Source organism: Penicillium mononematosum (genome assembly GCF_028829835.1).
Source record: "Penicillium mononematosum strain IBT 11891 chromosome Unknown utg000002l:1.0-8112719.0:1.0-8118358.0, whole genome shotgun sequence".
Taxonomy (NCBI): Eukaryota; Fungi; Ascomycota; class Eurotiomycetes; order Eurotiales; family Aspergillaceae; genus Penicillium; species Penicillium mononematosum.
The window spans coordinates 2995388-3013605 of NW_026643272.1; the positions used below are offsets into that span (position 1 = coordinate 2995388).

General features: G+C 49.8%; 7 protein-coding genes across 7 annotated transcripts; 5 read left to right on the forward strand and 2 right to left on the reverse strand.

The window, feature by feature from the left end:
- Positions 1-665: 665 nt before the first annotated feature.
- N7519_002909 (threonine/serine exporter family protein) lies at positions 666-3125 on the forward strand (the record flags this gene model as incomplete). Its single annotated transcript, XM_057289687.1, has 1 exon — positions 666-3125. The coding sequence occupies one exon, from the start codon at positions 666-668 to the stop codon at positions 3123-3125; it is 2460 nt and encodes an 819-aa protein (XP_057150889.1).
- Positions 3126-4138: 1013 nt separating this feature from the next.
- N7519_002910 (uncharacterized protein) lies at positions 4139-5626 on the reverse strand (the record flags this gene model as incomplete). The annotated part of the gene is made up of 2 exons (XM_057289688.1): positions 4139-5092; positions 5222-5626. 2 exons carry the CDS (start codon positions 5624-5626, stop codon positions 4139-4141), a joined length of 1359 nt encoding a protein of 452 aa, XP_057150890.1.
- Positions 5627-6188: 562 nt separating this feature from the next.
- On the reverse strand, positions 6189-8651 carry N7519_002911 (anoctamin family protein; the record flags this gene model as incomplete). The annotated part of the gene is made up of 4 exons (XM_057289689.1): positions 6189-7898; positions 7971-8265; positions 8342-8495; positions 8558-8651. 4 exons carry the CDS (start codon positions 8649-8651, stop codon positions 6189-6191), a joined length of 2253 nt encoding a protein of 750 aa, XP_057150891.1.
- A 1197-nt stretch (positions 8652-9848) lies between these two features.
- On the forward strand, positions 9849-10043 carry N7519_002912 (uncharacterized protein; the record flags this gene model as incomplete). Its single annotated transcript, XM_057289690.1, has 1 exon — positions 9849-10043. The coding sequence occupies one exon, from the start codon at positions 9849-9851 to the stop codon at positions 10041-10043; it is 195 nt and encodes a 64-aa protein (XP_057150892.1).
- Positions 10044-10894: 851 nt separating this feature from the next.
- On the forward strand, positions 10895-12083 carry N7519_002913 (magnesium transporter CorA family protein; the record flags this gene model as incomplete). Its single annotated transcript, XM_057289691.1, has 2 exons — positions 10895-11430; positions 11498-12083. 2 exons carry the CDS (start codon positions 10895-10897, stop codon positions 12081-12083), a joined length of 1122 nt encoding a protein of 373 aa, XP_057150893.1.
- A 1495-nt stretch (positions 12084-13578) lies between these two features.
- N7519_002914 (uncharacterized protein) lies at positions 13579-15814 on the forward strand (the record flags this gene model as incomplete). The annotated part of the gene is made up of 3 exons (XM_057289692.1): positions 13579-15445; positions 15511-15697; positions 15751-15814. The coding sequence occupies 3 exons, from the start codon at positions 13579-13581 to the stop codon at positions 15812-15814; spliced, it is 2118 nt and encodes a 705-aa protein (XP_057150894.1).
- Positions 15815-17443: 1629 nt separating this feature from the next.
- N7519_002915 (WW domain protein) lies at positions 17444-18162 on the forward strand (the record flags this gene model as incomplete). The annotated part of the gene is made up of 2 exons (XM_057289693.1): positions 17444-17996; positions 18062-18162. 2 exons carry the CDS (start codon positions 17444-17446, stop codon positions 18160-18162), a joined length of 654 nt encoding a protein of 217 aa, XP_057150895.1.
- Positions 18163-18218: the final 56 nt, after the last annotated feature.

Sequence of the window (18218 nt, forward strand, 5' to 3'; positions counted from 1 at the left end):
GCATAGGATCCAAAAACCCTGGGCCCACCAAGGGATTCGTCAAACCACAAATTACAACGATATCATACAGAATTTCCAGCTTTAGTAAGTCCCTTGTTCAACTTTGGAAAATCTGGTTCTTGCAAATTGTAACTACAAATGGAGTTCAGGGTTGTTTGTTCACAAAGGAGGGGAATTGCGAGCGGGCCAAATTGTCAAAATCTGTTTCTTTCAGGCCGCTATTTGATCTTTCTATAGCAATTACATGATGAGTGACTATGCTGGGTGGCGAGGAATCTACAAATCCGAGATTTGCGTGGGATAGATTTCCGATGAGGCGACACCCGCAAACAATACCTCATGGCGGAAAGGCCTCAGAATCCCACTGAGTTGATGATTTCCTATATTGCTGGCGGAAAAATGAATTCCTTGATGATGGCCCCGACCATGGTTCACACGCACACCCCAATCACGTCCCCGTGAGGTCACCCAGCGACTCTGATAGCCCAGTTTGGCACGGAAGTCCCGAGGACATTAGGTGAGAGCGGTTCAGAAAATTTTCACTGGGAACATATTTACTATTCACAAACTCATCAGATCCCAAACAACCGGAGGCTGGATGTTGGTGAAGCAGTGAGAACCACGCATCGCCTTCATGTCTGAAGCATCCACCATCAACTTCAACGATGACTCGGACCCAGACAATACAACCTCGTCCGAAGTTTGGCAGGATGCACCGCAAGACAGTCAACAAGATGCGGAGCCATCGCCACGAGTTCGATTTCGATCAGATGCGGGTTACGTGCAGGGGGGGTCGGCATGACCCGCCGCCAGCAGGTCTCCGCGAAGAATGGGATCATGCTCTGAGTCAAGGACAGCCCCATCGACCAACAATGCCATACTCCCATGAGTCTGCGGATATTGCAGATACGCCACAGCGAGACCGTGAGCCACATCCGGGTGAGGGCGACGGCAAGCCAGGTGTTGAAAGGATAGATCAGAACAACCCGCGGGAAGATGAGAAGGAGGAGCCTGAGACTCCCCAAGAACGATCCATGAGGGATAAATGGCGCGCCGTGGCTAGGAATTTCAGGGAGAAAGCCTCGGAATTTGGTGACCGTTTAGGTCGCCCACAGATCGAAGGAGACGACCTATCATCCGGGAAGTATCACCCGGACTGGGCGACCGGCGGTGCAGTTCCCCTCTCTGACATGACAGATGATAAGCATAAAAGCGTGGAGGAGAAGCAGCGGCACCAGAAAGAGACCAGCTCCGAGGCCCATCGTCTGGTGCGAGATTTGACCCAAGATCACTCCCAAAAACGCCGCAAAGGTCGTGGGAAGCCTTATCCTCACCCCGACAATGAGTTTAAGGATGAAGAGAATGAGCCGGGAGCAGATCCGAACTTTAGATATCGCTCTGGCGGCGGCGGAATTCTGTCGCACTTGATCAAATTGCAAGGTGGTCAGCAACAAGGTGCTGGAGATCAGTCTCGAACGTCAACTGACTCGTCCCACAGCACAGAATCCGCCCCCAGCGGGGCCCCAACACCAGTACCCAAGAAGGGAAAACCAGTGAAATGGTACAAAAAGCCTCGGAATACGTCAAACTCGACGTTGATTGGTGGGGGCGCGGAGAGTTTCAGTGGTGCAAGCACTCCTGTTTCAAGCGAGGTCCTCTCACAAGCCTCGAAGCGCCGCAACAATGAAGGTGGGGGCGGTGGTGGAGGAGGAGGCGGTGGAGGTCGCAATATGCGGCTTGAGGATGAAATCCGAGTCACAGTGCACATTGCAGAGATTATCTGTCGGCAGCGGTATATCATGCAGCTCTGCAGAGCGTTGATGTTATTCGGTGCTCCCACACATAGACTTGAAGAGTACATGCAGATGACGGCAAAGGTATTGGAGGTCGATAGCCAATTCCTGTATCTACCTGGCTGCATGGTCATGTCGTTTGATGACCCTTCTACCCGCACGACGGAGGTAAAACTGGTTCGCGTAGCCCAGGGGATCGATTTGGCTCGCCTATCGGACACACATCTCATCTACAAGAATGTGATCCATGATGTGATTGGCATTGAAGAAGCAATCCAGGAGATTGATTCAATCATCAAGAAGAAGCCTCAGTATCACAAGGTCATCGTTGTCTTTATATACGGGTTGGCCACTGCAACTGTGGGACCTTTTGCTTTCAGTGCTAGGCCGATTGACATGCCGATCATTTTCCTCAATGGTATACTTGTTGGTTTAATGCAACATGTCGCTGCGCCTCGGTCGGCGTTGTATTCGAATGTCTTTGAAGTGACATCGACAGTCGTGACGTCTTTCCTTGCCCGAGCCTTCGGTACCATCTCCATTGGAGTTGTGGATGGCAAGCCACAGTACCTCTTTTGCTTCTCCGCCATCGCGCAATCCTCGATTGCATTGATATTGCCAGGATTCCTTGTTCTTTGTAGTAGCTTGGAACTCCAGTCCCATCAGATCATCGCAGGCTCGATTCGGATGGTCTACGCTCTCCTCTTCTCGCTGTTCATTGGATATGGAATTACCGTTGGCACAACCATCTACGGACTGATAGACCAGAATGCCGTATCCGAAACCTCCTGTCCAGAGAAGGGTGCCTTCAAGAATCCCTATGTTCAACGGTTCCCATTCGTTGCGATCATGACGGTTTGGCTTTTGATCATCAACCAAGGCAAATGGAAACAGCTTCCACCCATGACTGTCATCGCATTGGCGGGCTACATTAGCAACTACTTCAGCACGAAAAAATTGGGATCGAACTCCCAGGTCGCGAATACAGTCGGCGCGTTTGTCATAGGTATCATGGGAAACATGTACAGTCGGCTCTGGCATGGCCATGCTGCAACCGCTATTCTGCCTGGCATTTTCGTTCTGGTGCCATCTGGACTGGCTGCAACCGGATCTCTAATCTCGGGTGTACAGTCCGCGGATGAAATTCGTCAAAGTGTCGGTCATGGTGGTGGGAGTTCAGGGCCCGGGGCTGGCTTGCAGTCTGGTACTTCTGTATTCAGTCTAGGGTTTGGTATGATTCAGGTTGCGATTGGCATTACGGTTGGTTTGTTCATTTCCGCACTTGTAGTTTATCCATATGGCAAAGCCCGCAGCGGACTGTTTAGCTTCTAGGCTGTATGCAGTCAGGAGTTGGTCCGTAGCTTGACGTTGATATTGGGATAATATGTACAAGGAAAATAAATAAAGAACATATATATCACTTATTTAGCATGCCTATTTAGGGAAAGTAGCAATATTTTTTGGGTAACTTCAACTGTCCCATTGGTTTGATGCGAAAATTCTTCGATGTGCTTCTACCCATGTACTTACATCCACCCGGATATTGACAGAGGAATCAAACTCAACTCATAAACATACATGTTCTCTACAATGTTATTCTTTTCACTCAGGGGATTTACAAAAGGGGGCAAGTTCTCCAGAACCCCCCGCGAGATTGGAAGGTTCGCACTTTGGTCGTTCTTTTGGACTCCATTTATCCTGGGTAATATCTGGACTGCGAGAGTAATAGAGCAGGAAGGCAGTACCGACATTCTTATTCGACGAGAGTAAACAGGGAACCATAACCTTGCGGGCATACTGCATCGTTCCCGACCTCACTAAATGGTATTCCCTATCATCAAAATTCCTTCCAGTTGGTACTTTGCTCCCACGTATGCGCAAGGCGGAATATAGTCAGTTCATCATGCCACCTACCCACAATCCGCGTACTGGCAGGTAACTAGACATTCTTATCCCCAACGGCAGGCACACACCCGATAGGAATTGCTAGTGCTGGGTGCCCAGTGGCGTTGAATTCCAAGGTTGGCAAGTGTTCTCTGTCATCCCTTTCGCCGCTTCCATTTGGACCAACGGCGTTGCATTGAAAAAGAGATCATTTAGGCTTTCCCAGTATGCATTTAATTGTCGGTCTATGAAAACAATAATATATTAGGAACAGAATACCAAATGTATGCTGAAAGTTCAAGTCTAGCATTTCTAGGGTAATAGCGAAAGGAATCCGGCAATGCAATGCGAATATGCGCAAAATGAGGAACAACCAGCGACCAGTCGCCAGCCGTTTTGCTTCCACCTCATGAGCACCGGGCGAGGCAATAAGACGGTGATAGAATCTGGCGTTGGGGATACTAAGTGTGCTCTATCATGTCATCTTGTGTGGTGCTTGTGGCTTTTTGATGATCTTGACAGATTGCGTAACCCAGAAGTTCAAGCAGGTGGCGTTCACGATATGTGAAGATGCAAACACCGGTTGTTTGTAGAAATTGCTTTGCGTGCTCTAGGATGAGCTTTAGGTGGCTGGGGGGAAGGCGAAAGAGGGTGTCGAGGGAGATGGTGATTTGGCCAGGGGATGCGTTCAGAGATGGGAATGCGGCAAGAATATGGCGGGTGGTTGTGTCGCGGGCTAGGGACTCGCAGTAAGTTTCGAGCATATTTTCACGGATAATAAAGCGAAGAATGGATTCCAAGGAGTCCGGTCGGACAATGGCCTGCGGCAGGGAATGTTCAGGATCGGCGAGGTCGCGCTGCATTACAATGACGTATTGCAGGTCTTCAATGAGCGAGGTCACCTGTATTTCCGTTGCTGATGTATGTGCGAAGACTGGACGATCATAGCCCAGCTTTTTTCGCCAGAAATAATTGCATAGGATAAAAGAAATAATACACGGGATCAGGACAACGTATCCCCACCAACGCTCAGCAGTGACCATCGAAGCTGCACCAGCAACAATACCAGTTAGCCCATTGATACCAGCATGCCATTGGAAGCGACGAAACCGAGTATGTAGCCGGCGACGGATATCATCGCTGGGCTCCTGAGCAAAAGCAGCAGCGTCCTGCACATGGAATCGACGAAGGAGAGAGCCACACCAGATGGCATTGACAAGGCCAAAAACTGCAGCCAGACCATTGCCAATATACCCAGAAAGCAGATTACTGGCTTTGAAGACGCGGGGGTTGGCACCGCCAATTGCCATCAAAGTGCCAACGCCGACCAACAACGAGCCGAATCCCATCAACGCATCCATCACCATACGGTCAATCACTTCGGTGCCAATTTCACGCACACCCACCCAAGCCGGCTATCAATGAGCCTAGCTAGTTCTGAGTTCTTGCTGTGGTATTGCCGCAGACGCAACAGCTGATCCCGCTCCGCTCGCAGCAGCTTGACATTTACCCAGCCCAGTCGAAAGTCATGAATAGCAACCAACATCATCCCCCAAGGCCAGTACGCCTCCAATTCCCATGAGTACAGCAGCAAACCTTGGGACGGGAATCTGGTTCCAGACGTTGGCAGCGAAGTCACCGGCGTTAGCTAGCTCGAGGTATCCCACACCGGCGAGCAAGCTGTTTTTGAATTGCTGCTGGTGCAGTAGACGGAATCGGCCGCGTCGCCGGACCAGCACAACCTGACCTTTTCTTGATTCCAGGGATTCCTGCCAAGTGATGTCACTGGCTTCACGGATGAGTTTCGGGACCACGGGTGGTGGTGACTCGGCCGGTGATAGTATGTCCATGTCCATGGCCGTTGTCGTGGGCTTGGGAGTTGACTGTGAGATGTGGACAGGAGAAGGAGGAGTAATCAAAGTGTCGGAGGAGGCGGTGGGGGCCGCCATTGTAAAAGTCGTATGCGGGTGACCGTAGGAAGGAGAAGCTCACAAGGGCGGGCTATCCATGCCGATGCTTTGTACAACCAGGTTCAGAGGGTCAGATGAAAATTAAATTTGAAAGCAAGGGAGTAGAGCAAGACAGGGAAAAGCATGAAAGAGTGAAAGAGATAAAGAGACAAAGTGGAAAAGACACGCAAGCGGGTAAGGCCACCTGGGCAGGGGGGGGTCTTCAAAGTTCACGGGTGGATCGACCCGCCTTGGCGTAGCCCTATAGGGCTGACGATATGCTTTGGTTGGGGAACCATTGTCCGTCCACGGATGTACATCTATGAGTATAATATTGTACGGTACGGAGTACCTAAATATGTACGCATCAAATAAACTAGTGGAAATTAATCCCCATAAGTATGATCCCTCACCTGCAACTATTAATGCTTACATTTACTAGGTGCTACAGCCAACCTAGCGATCTGCCTGTCTATACATAGAAATGCCCAGGCAGCAATGTAATGGAAAAGAAAAATATTGTCTAAAAATACATAGGGCTGAGAAATGACTAGCTAGGTATCTATGCCTCTTTAGAAGATTTAACTCCGTCCCCTGCTTTGGGTGTGCTTAATGCGCGAATTAGCTTGACGCCTGCATTAGCCATGTCCCCTGAATGAGCGCTCCAAAACTGAGCCTCGCGGTCGGATCCACGAAGCACATCATTCCCCGGCACCTCTTTGGTTGGGCATGGAATATCATCGGTCGATGGGTCTTTTTCGATCGAGCTGTATACATTAACTCGTTCGTTGAAACGTACCCGGTGACGGGTCCGACCGTTCGGCGAACCATGAGAGCCGGAACTGGGGGAGCTCCTAGCCAGACTAGCAGCAAGATAGTTCTTGCGCACTGCATACCGACTAGCCTCTTCTCTTCGGATCGTGTCTGAAAAGATCTTCTCAAGGGCTGTAGAGGCAGTGAATCGCATCCCCAGGTAGACCTGCTCGGCGACGAACAACGTCAATAGAAGCGAGGAGAGCCGTACCTCAGAAATGGGACCCCGGTAGACATGCACAATGGCTGCTGTGGATAGAGTTCCAAGCCAAGCCAACAGGTCCAGCCCCAGCAGACATGGGCCGATCGAGTCCGATCGGATTGGTGGTGGTCGTTGGCACTCAAGTGTGAGCTTGAAGAAATCACCTCGCAGCTCCAGCCAGTTGTTTAGCAGAAAGCCAAGCGGCACCAGTGGCCAGGCAACTCCAAATAATGCGAGATAGCCAAACTGCACACACATCTCCATGATATCCTCCTCCACATGGTATTCCTCTGCGCCGGCCTCGCTACGCAGTCTTGTCATGAACGCCGCTTCTTCTGGCGAGTCAACCAAGAACAAGCCAGTTGCTGTAGAGTGCGTCCGTTTGCGGCCGTATTCCGCCTTTCGATCCCGGTAGTTTTGCCACTTCTGCCTCAAGACATGCTTCACATATGGTAGAACGATCTCCTCGCCAAAACTAAGTACTTGAGCTGTCATCGAGAGATATATCACCTCCTGCTGGAATCGGCTTGTGTCAACCTCGAATTCCTTCTGCCCACTGACGATATCGGCCCTGAACCCCGTTCTTCGAAGGATGTCGAGATATGGGACGATTTGTTTGCCGAAGGGAACATAGACATAGGCGGTCAATATCGTGGGGAGGAAAGAGGTGATAAAGTTCATGACGAAATTCTTTTGAGTCTGGGCAAGATCGTATTGATCCTGCGTTCGGTAGTTCTCGTAGTCTGTCAATCGGGTTGCGATGCTCGTGAGAAACGAGGTTATGGCGGGCAGGGATAGCGAAAACAGGACAGTCGGTACAAATTCCAGATACCCCTTGAATGGACCGTCGTAAACCTCGGATATGAACACCTCCGAGGCGAAGGACGCAACAATCAAGGCTCCGAGGGCCACGCTCGCAACGGAAGCAAAGGGAATCAAAAGCAGCTGGCGTGTGAACTGCTTCCAGCCTGGGAAAACATGTTTCACCTGACCACTGATTGGGTCCTTGACCTCTTTCTCCCACACGTACTGCTTGCGATTCACCTTCAGTCGTCCAACACCTTTGACATCCCACCTTTGACTTAAATCAGCTTCTCGTATCTTCCAGTACTCAACAAAGACAATGCACCAGACGCAAAGTACAGTTCCATATACAATGGAATATGGACCTAGATATAGCCATCCAAGGATGCCCAATCCTGCGGGCACCACGAGGAATAGCGAATAGCAATGAATAAACGCGTAATAGAAAGCGACCTGCACAGAGTTAGATATCTGTCACAATATCACAGTATAGCCGACCAGAGAGCTGCAGAGCTGAAACAATACCTTTTCGCCAAATAAGGCTCGAATCGCATCCAGGTCGCTAGTCGTCAACACGGTTTTTCGATTCCATTGACGTAACATTTCCGCGCAGGCCTCCTGGTCATGTAACGGGAACGAGGCAGTCACGTTCTTCCATTTTCCGAAACCCGGTGTGATGCCTGCGCCTCCTATTTTCTTTTGCCAGGTGACGGCGTGGTATACCGAACGGATCTCTTCGGATGGTGTATCGGCGTCAGCGATCGCCGTTTCATCGCCATCCGGCAAGGTATGGGTAATTCCAAACAGCCAGTCTTTAATTCTGTGATGTGTTAATTGGGTATCCGAAAAATAGACTCATGACATTCAAGACCACTCAAATGTCACTTACCACTTACCTTGACTGGTGTACTAAATTCCCGAGATGATCCCGCGGAACCCGAATGCAAACTAATAGCGCTTCACCGTGGCCGTGACGAACCTGAACCCGAAGACCAGCCTCGTTCAGGTCGTGGATAAGTGTTCGAAACTCTGTAATAGCTTGAGCTTGGTCTGGATGATCGTCAGTATATATGCACAAGGCCAAGGATATCCCATGCAAGCATGTCACTTACCGATGTCTCCAAACTCGTATTGTAGTACCCAATCCACGCCGAGGTTATCGTTATCATCTTCATCAGTGTTGCCATACTTCGCGAGCCAAGACATGTTGGGAGGCTAAGTGTGGCCTGTTGAGAAGAGCAGTTAAAAGGCAAAGGTAAAAGGTTAAAGGTGGTTAAAGACGTTACATCTGCAGAAATTGGAAGGGAACCTTGTAAAATGTGGGGGGAAGTTTGCCTTGTCACCATTACGCTGTTACCTAGTACATATGTAGTCTATGTATTGATCGTTCCATTTGCTTCTATTCTGGTTCCAGGGGAAATACTTAGTATGATCATCTTTACCCGAGAACTGCTGATCACACAGCTTTCTCTTTTCAAAACCCACCTCCAGATGTCCACGGGTCCCCTATACGATTACAACCCACCGAAATTACTTCGAATGTTGAATTACACCGAACTCCGACCCGCAAGTCAAGCTTCAGCCCCATGAGGGGAATCTGAACGATCCAGTTTGCCAATAATACGCGTATTCCGAACGCCATTTCTCTAACCCCCCACCCCCTTACATGTTTGTCAAGAGAACTTCCATGGCGACCTCGAGAAAATATTCAAATGAGATGAAACTGCACTGTGCCAGCTGACCCCAAGGGTTGATCCTACAAGGGATGATCGTACAGGGCTGGATCCACTTTCGGGCGCAGTTGTTGGATTGGCGGGAATTGGCTAGGGCTGAACATACAACATACCTTGGTAGGGGAAGAAATTCGGGGTAATTCAATGAAAGGACCATTCGACCATTCTCGAAACGGGATATTTCCTCAGTGCGGAGTACAAGGATTCTATCTCCTTGGCAGGGGGGAGAAACTGTTGAGTAAAATGCTGTTGCCTACACACTTTGCACGTCTCGGCACGACATCCGCGATTTTTAATGATTTTAAGGAAACCCACAGTTTATTGGCTATTTGGAGGGCGATTTGCGGTGAAAAATTTCCAACGGATCTGAATGTTGGCGCCAAGAGTGGAGGTTAGAAAAACTTGAAGTCATGACGGCAAGGGCACAGGCATCAACATTCACGACTGCTACGGAGTACGAAGTACAGATTTTGCTAAAAACAGTGCCATGAACCACAATGTCGGGGATTCAGGTGCCCATCCGGCGCTTCCATCGCTGTGAGTATAAATATATGGGGTAACATGCGCGACCGGGCCGATCGCAATGAGATCATTCCCATCTTTCTCTGGCTATCTAAATTGAACCAGTCATTCACGGCTTGGCTACCGTATGTACTCGGTCCTCGAGATCATGGCCCGTCGGTTTCCTCGTCGGCAGGATTTTACCCTCGGATTGAGCGTCTTCCTCTTCGTTTTCATGTTTCTGCCTACCTTTGTGATACTGCTAGCGGTCGTCGTCTTCTTTGGGCTGGTATATCCGCGATTGCGGAAGTCGTACAGCCTTGACCATGAAAAGGAGTCTCGGCCATCGGAAATCAAAGATTGAAGATGATCAGAGCATGGTATGACCATATTAAGTGTGCTCGGTTACGTTCAATCACTAACGTGTGTGAAGATACCATCTGTATAATATAAACTGCTATCCGGTCCACGGAAATGCATTGACGCTTCTTTTTGTTTGGGATTGTTGGCCCTTTGCAGCGAGCACAGTGCTTCGAAGGCGTTTTTGGCTACAAGTCTGAACTTTTCATGTTATTTCGCTTTACGGGGATATGGTGTTTCCAGAACTATATGTATGAAGATCTTGTTGATCATAGGATCGACGATAATGGACGTATACAACGTGCAGGCCTTCGTCCACTCCATTCTAGAAACGTATTATTGCCCAATGTACTCCGTACTGATCCTGAAATATATTAGGTAAGAATAGACCTCGGACGAATCTGTAACGTAAGTGCCTAGCAAGTTCGGAACGAAGGCCGCAAGGTCCCCCCATTATCCCAGGATGATTGGATATGTGCATCCATGTAAATCCACCGAGTACATCATTTCAATTAGGCAGTTCCACATTGACTCACCCCGAGGTCCGGTGGATGCGGCTAACGGGTAGGGCTGGTACGGGTTTCACGTGGTTGAGCGGTTCTTTCCTCTTTTCCCATTCCTCTTTCCCTGGGTCATCTCCAACACCTTCGAGATCTCCAATCCCATCTCCTTGAGAGTCCAATTCAAGGAGCTATAATGGGCTGAATAGATTCGCTGTCTTCATGGAAGTTCGATCTTTTCGGAATACGGAGCACCACTTCCTACAAAAGGACCATCAACATCTGATGGCATCGGATCAACCATTCAGGGTACCGACCATTTCACCCGCCTCTGTTCTGCTACGCAGCCAGTAAGATGCAGACCGAGCAAGAAAAGAAGCTGGAAATCGACCAGGCGCTGCCTGATCGGTTTAGTTTCTTTTCGTCAAAAACACGACAAGAGACTGCCTCGTCTACGTGGGATGGCCTTTTCCCCAGCGGAAACATCGACCACATCTTCCAGGAGAAGCATAAAAGTCGTCCAGATCCCAATCAGCCAATTTGGTGGATTGACATCTGCGACGCCACTGAACAAGATGTCGATGCCGTCTCGCAAGCCTTGTCTATCCATCCCCTAACGGCGGAGGATATTGCCATTCGTGAGCCTCGAGAGAAAGTCGATGTCTACAAGAACTATTACCTGATCTCGTTCCAGACCCTTGTGGCCGACAAACTCAAGAATGAGCGACCGGGAATCCCCATCTCGGCTGCATTATACATTCTTGTCTTTCAATATGGCGTGGTCACCTTCTCACCTAGTGGTTGCGGGCATGTGGCTCGGGCGCGAGAGCGGATCCGCAAAATGCATGATCCCACTATATTGACTAGTGACTGGGTCTGCTATGCAATGATGTATGTGTAACCAAATTCCTGCTCATCAACACCCTCTTTGATGAATTTATGGCTAACCAATCTGTAGAGACGATATCATCGACAGCTTCGAGCCATTTGTCCGGGATGCGGAGCGCGAGTCCGAAGCAATCGAGGATCAGGTGTTCATCAGTCGTATCGACGACGCACATGCTCTTATTCCGCAGGTCGACGTCCTCCGGAAGAAGATCACTCACATTATCCGCTGCCTTAACGGCAAGGTCGATGTGTTGAACGGATTCGTGAAGCGCTGCCAATCCCCCGATAAGCACCCTGTCTTCCCTGATGGTGATCTACTTCTATATCTTGGCGATGTTCAGGATCATTTGGTCACAACCTTGTCGACACTTGGCCACATCGACGAGATTATTGGTCGCTCTCACGCGAATTATTTAGCCCAGATGAGCGCTACAAATCTCCGACTGAGTTTGACTATTAACTCTGGTTTGAGTAAGGTTACTCTCCTGGCTACGATCTTCGTGCCGTGCCACCTGGTGACGGGCTTGTGGGGAATGAACGTTCCTGTCCCGGGCGAGAAAGACAATGGGCTGACGTGGTTTTTTGGCATTGTCGGTGGTTTTGCAGCATTCATGGTGATTTGCATCGCCGCGGCTACGAAGTACAAACTCTTGTAGACGTTGAAGCTGATGGAAATATCTAGCTTACCATATATTGATGCTAGAAACAATGTATTGAATAATTCACTCGTCCATCCCACAATTCCCTACCTTGTTTGCCAAAATCAAACAGGCGGACTCGTACATAGCACATTCTCGTGTTGGAAAAGGTTCCGTGGCCCAGAAATGACATATTGATGCTGATCAGAATGCCGATGTTCCACAATTGTGACCACCCGTGGACGGTATTGACGAAATATTTCTCGAGAGAAGTGTGGTGAAAACGTACGCTTAGCTGTCGAAGACCTCAAAAAGCAATGAACAGGCCCTGTTCATATTCTTGATATCTACATCGTTGTAGATGGGCGACCCCAAGACTGTATGATATGCATTCTGTTCCCAAAGCCTCGCGCTCAGGATACCTAGAGTCACTCATTATGATTCCGTACGTGCAGGACCGGTGATTCTGCAATTGTTACAGGGTATCACCCAGTGAGTCAGATTCGAGAAAACACCCGTAACATCCAAGGATGGCAGATTGTGCCATTTCCAACTAGTGACACAGCCACAGCCACAATTGCGGATATGGCGTTGTGGGGCTGAAACTCCACGCCCAAAACACCGAGAGGCGCAGCAGACGTAGATCCATACATCGAGAGATGTAGGTGTTGTACTCTAGGATGGTCGGACATGTGTCAAGCCGTTCCGAAAATATATACGGATGATTTCATTCCCATTTCATCACTCAACATTGGAAGCACGACAGCGCGCACATACAACACACATCGTACATAGATGCAGAGTCTTGGGAAAGCACTGTCCTAAAGTGTGACAAGCACCCGACGAGAATAAGCGAAAACAAGATCTCAGCGCTAATAATACTGACACCCGAATATGGCAGCCTAACGGTCGATCCTAAGGATGATTCGCCAATAATGTCGACGTGCTCGGCCATAGACCCAGTTTTCCCGTCTCTCAACCTTGGCATCCTTATAGGGAGATTCGTGGAGAACGCGTCATTGGTTAGATTAAATTGGATATTGAGGTCCAATAACGGGAGTATGGAGTCCCTGCGACATTTCAAGGTTGACATCATGCCAGGTGTATAGTGTAGGGTGATACGAGATGCGAGGCTGCAAATGTATTTTCATTGGTCAAAGGTTCCAAGTGTCAAACATTCCTTGGAAGGGTCTTCATGAGGATCTTCAGGGCTGGGACAGGAAAAACGGGAAAGGCGTTGGGAAATCACCATGCCAAGCTGCCAAGACCTTACCTAAATATGAGGCCCCACCTGGGCATTCCAAGTTTCCATGTTCCCCCTTTATGTTGTAGACTGCGCGTGTCCAACTTCACTCTTTTCTTCATCTACTCTTTTATCATCAAAGGCTGGTTGCCTTCTTTCATCTGTCCATTTTCTCTGAAATACATGCGTAAGTAGTATCCAGACAGGGCTCAAAGCTATAGCTACAGCTATCCCGAGATATTATCCCCACTCCTGTATAGCTGGCTAACAATGCTCCCTTCTGCAGACCAGATTCACTCGTGGGCGAAAGCTCACGCGTCTTCTAGCGGGTTACCAGACCAGACTCCCTCCCAACAGGCCGCCGACCCTGTTAATACCGAAAAACCTCCCCAACATGGACAAGTGAATGTGCAGGTGGAGGACCCTACTCCAGGGTCCGTCTCGGAAACCAACTCAAAGCCGGGTCTTCTGATCCGTATGCGAAATGGCTCCGGCCGCTTCTACCGCCATACTACGGAGGCTATCTGCCACAGCTGGATTAATGTCCTGCTGATATTCGTACCGGTGGGTATCGCCTGCGAGGCCGCGGGTCTCGACCCAGCCATAATCTTCGCGATGAATGCAGTGGCTATCATTCCCCTGGCTGGACTGCTCAGTCATGCCACGGAGAGTGTTGCCAGTCGCCTTGGTGACACCATTGGAGCTTTGATCAACGTCACTTTTGGAAATGCAGTCGAATTGATCATCTTCATCATCGCTCTGGTCAAGAATGAGATTCGCATCGTTCAAGCTTCTCTTCTCGGCTCAATTCTTGCCAATCTGCTGTTGATCATGGGCATGGCTTTCCTCGCTGGTGGTCTTCGCTTTCGAGAACAGATTTACAATAGTACCGTCACTCAGATGAGTGCTTGTCTACTTAGTTTGAGTGTGGTCAGTCTTCTCTTGCCGACTGCTTTCCACGCCTCGTGGTCAGATGGCTCTAATGCCGATCGCGAGACGCTCAAAGTCAGCCGCGGTACCAGTGTTGTTCTTCTGCTGGTGTATATTCTCTACATCATCTTCCAGCTGAGAACACACTCGTATCTCTACGCCAGTATCCCCCAAGCCATCATCGACGAGGAATCCAAACCTGGCGTCTTGGCAGAATTTATGAACAGCTCTTCGGACTCTTCGTCTAGGTCCAGCGATGAGTCGGATGACACTACGGCTTCCTGGACTACTGCCAAACGGATCAAAAGAGCAATGAAGTATCGCAGGCGCCGAAAGTCAAGTACAAGTTCGAAAGGGACCACATCTCGTAGCTCCTTCCAGAAAAAGGCTATGGCATCGGCCTCCAACGAGAATCAGGGTTCCGTCGCCAATTCCGTTGCCAGCCATGAACACGCCATTGAACTTAGTGACGAAATACGTTACGATGCTGACGATGATGTTCACCTCTCTTCCGCAATCCGTTCTCGCGACTTCGGTTTGGCCCTGGGTCGTATGGACAGCAGAGCGAGTCACAAGTCGAAGAAACGGGATCACAAGCGGGGCAAGGCCCAGAAAGCAGAGAAAAAGGCTCAGATTGTGGAGCCCGAGGATAGCGGCCCCTCGTCCGGTCAAGCTGGCTGTGAAGGCGCACGGGATGATCCTCCGAAACGACGTTCTCCTTTCGGACCCATTCCGTCTCTACTTTCCAACACGGTTTTCAGCTCCCAGTCACCAGCGGTTTCACCACGTATAGGGACAACTGCCTCACGCCCGGGAATTTCTCGCAGCAACTCGCTCCCCGCACGCATCAGTCGTCCTCCGCCGGCCGGAAACGCAGTGCAGTTTGCTCGTGGTGCTTCTCGTTTAACTGGACAGAATGATGTAGGTCCGGAGACAGCTTCTCAAGCCCCGGAGCCCACGATGTCACGTACCGCTGCTGTTGTCATGCTCCTGCTGTCCACTGCTTTGGTCGCAGTCTGTGCTGAGTTCTTGGTTGACGCTATTCCCGAGATGATTGCAAGCTCAGACGTCAGTGAAGCTTTCATTGGTCTCATTATCTTGCCCATTGTCGGCAATGCAGCTGAGCACGTTACTGCCGTCAGTGTCGCCGCCAAGAACAAGATGGACCTGTCGATTGGTGTGTCCGTTGGCAGTAGTATTCAAATTGGTAAGACTCCATTCCAAGGTTGCTGGTGACGTTTGTACGGATGCGCATTCTGACCGTTCCAATAGCTATTTTCGTTACACCGCTGGTCGTCATCCTGGGCTGGTGTATGGACAAAGACATGTCTCTGTATTTTACACTCTTCGAGACTATTTGTCTATTTGTCACCACCTTCGTCGTCAACTTCCTCGTCTTGGACGGCCGAAGCAACTATCTAGAGGGCGTCCTCCTAATTGCAGCCTATATCATCATTGCGTGAGTCTATCCCTGTCGTCGATAACTCTTCACTGTGCTAACCCTTTCATCAGCCTATCTGCATTCTTCTACCCGCGCAGTACGGAATCAAGTGTTATTGCAGGCTCAGGCGCATAGTCCTGGACCAATAATGGGATGTTGAGCCTGGATCGTTTCCACCATAAAGGTCTGCTCGCCGGTTGGTCTCCTTTGATTGCTAGTGCTAGATAGAGTGCTAGATAGAATGCCATTCATAACTACACAACTACCAGAATAGTCGGCCGTCTCAGTGATCTTATCGGGTAGTCTTCTCCGATAGTCTTTTTACATGTCTGGTTATATAGATATTTTCTCCCCCTTTCAGTTTCTTGGGTACAGAGCAGAAAAGGGCCGAAAAAGGCTTATGTTGTAGTTTGTGAAACGACTTCCAACTTTTTCTATAGGTATATGCCTAGATACCATTTGAGGATACCACGCTTCCCTCGAACGATCTCTTATTGCTCCTCTAGTAAGGCAAGTTGGTAGTGCATGTAGTTTGGGCTAGGATGATATATTCGATGTACATTTCCGAAAGGTACTTCCCATATTGCTGGCCGGTATACCTGAATATATTCTATATATTAACTGCTCTAGCACGGCTCATCGAATGCATCATGAGGAAATGCCCCATGTGCTCGATCGTCACGGTCCCCGTGTGGCCTCGGTCGATTGGGTCCAGGCTGTTCTTGTTCCGCGCATTATTTTAGCCAAAAGTCCGCGCTCGGATGCCGGCGCGTATGTACATGTTGAACATACGTATCGTATCCACCGGATGCTCGTCTCGTAGGAACCTAAAACATCCGTAGGTCAATTTACATTTCTAGCTACATTAGTAGATAGCGCCCTTGGTTCCAACCTACCAACGTTAGCCATATGTATACTGATTTGGCGTTTCAATATCTATGAAACCATTTGCGACTAGTTTTGTCGGAGCACGCACCTCCTTGTAGAAGTACTAAAGGTGCCAAGCCCCAATCCCTATATCCACCAGCCACGTGTGTGACAGTCAGTGGCTGTGTTTTCCGTAATGCGGTTGCCTGAGCCACATCGTGGCTCCGCAGAGACATGAGTGGCACACGACAGGTTGATTTTATCCCGCAACCCTTCATAACCCCCCCCTATAGAGGGGAACTCTCCACTGCGGGCAATATAACCCCTATTTTTTTATTATTTGTACATCGTTACCAATAGATAGACCCCTTTTTATACCAATGTCCCGAGGTCAAACCGTGGAAACAAATAGTCAAGCTCCCGGGTGGAGCAAAGTCGCTCCTGGTCTGGCTGTAATGCAACCCCTCTACTCCGTACATGTACTCCGTGTGTATACTCCGTACGGGTATATGGCTTATTGTGACACACTAACATTGAACCAGGGCCACTTGGCATGTTGAAATCGAATTGGTCATTTGACTGGCTAGCCCTGCAAGGCGATGGGATTGTCAATCTGACGATCCTGCCGACTCCAGGGGCTCGTGGAGCCTTTATATTACATCTGCCTAATCGGAGCAGACATTGACTTGGGCGCTAACATGTAACTCCTTAGAAGTGGGGGCATAATTCTAGTGTTGGACAGATTGTGGAGTTGTCTCGTTCGGTTCTGATCGGAAGGTGATGGTCTACAACGGTGTTCTTTGCGCTTCTTTCCCATAAAAGCCCTCTGCTCTCCCCTCTTTCTGGGTTATATTTCTTTTCTCTTTCCTGCTTCATCTCTCCATACCCACACTTATTATGTCTTATGCTCCACCTTACGGCGATCCTTACGCTCGCCCTCCCCCAGACCGTCCATACGACCCCTACGGGCGCCCACCTTCTGATCCGTATGCACGCCCTCCCCAAGATGGATATGACCGCCCCTACGACGGAGGTCGTCCAGCATATGACCGGGGCCCATACAGTGCACCCCCGCCTTTAGCCCGTCCCCCTCCAGGTCCCCCGCCTCCCCTGCCACAGGGCTGGGTCCAGGAATGGGAGCCCAATACCCGTCGCGCATTCTTCGTAGAACAGGCCACTGGTCGCTCCCAGTGGGAGACGCCTTACCAACAGCCCGCATACTCTGGGTACGATGATGGTTCTCGCAGCGTTCCTCCTCCCGAGCCTCAGGGTGGATACTATGCGCCTCCCCAGGGCCCTCCACCTGTGCCTTACGATGATCGTAGCCCTGGCTACTATCAGCAGCAGGAGCCAGAGAAGAAGAGCAGCAATACTGGGAAGTATCTCGCAGCCGGTGCTGCTGGCTTGGCTGTCGGTGGTATTGCCGGTGCTGTCATTGGACATGAGCTTGGTACGTGATCTCTTCTACTCTGATTGACCTGCTTTGTTTTTGCACATGCTGATTATTCTCTCTAGGCGAGGACTCGGACAAATCAGATATCGAAGAAGCTTACGAGCAGGGCCGCGAGGATGAACAGGAGGCACAAGAGGCCTATGAGTCCGATCACAGTGATTGATGGTGGTTGGTGATTGTCTCCGCCCATGGGCTGTTGCTTGAAGGTCTCTCATCAGT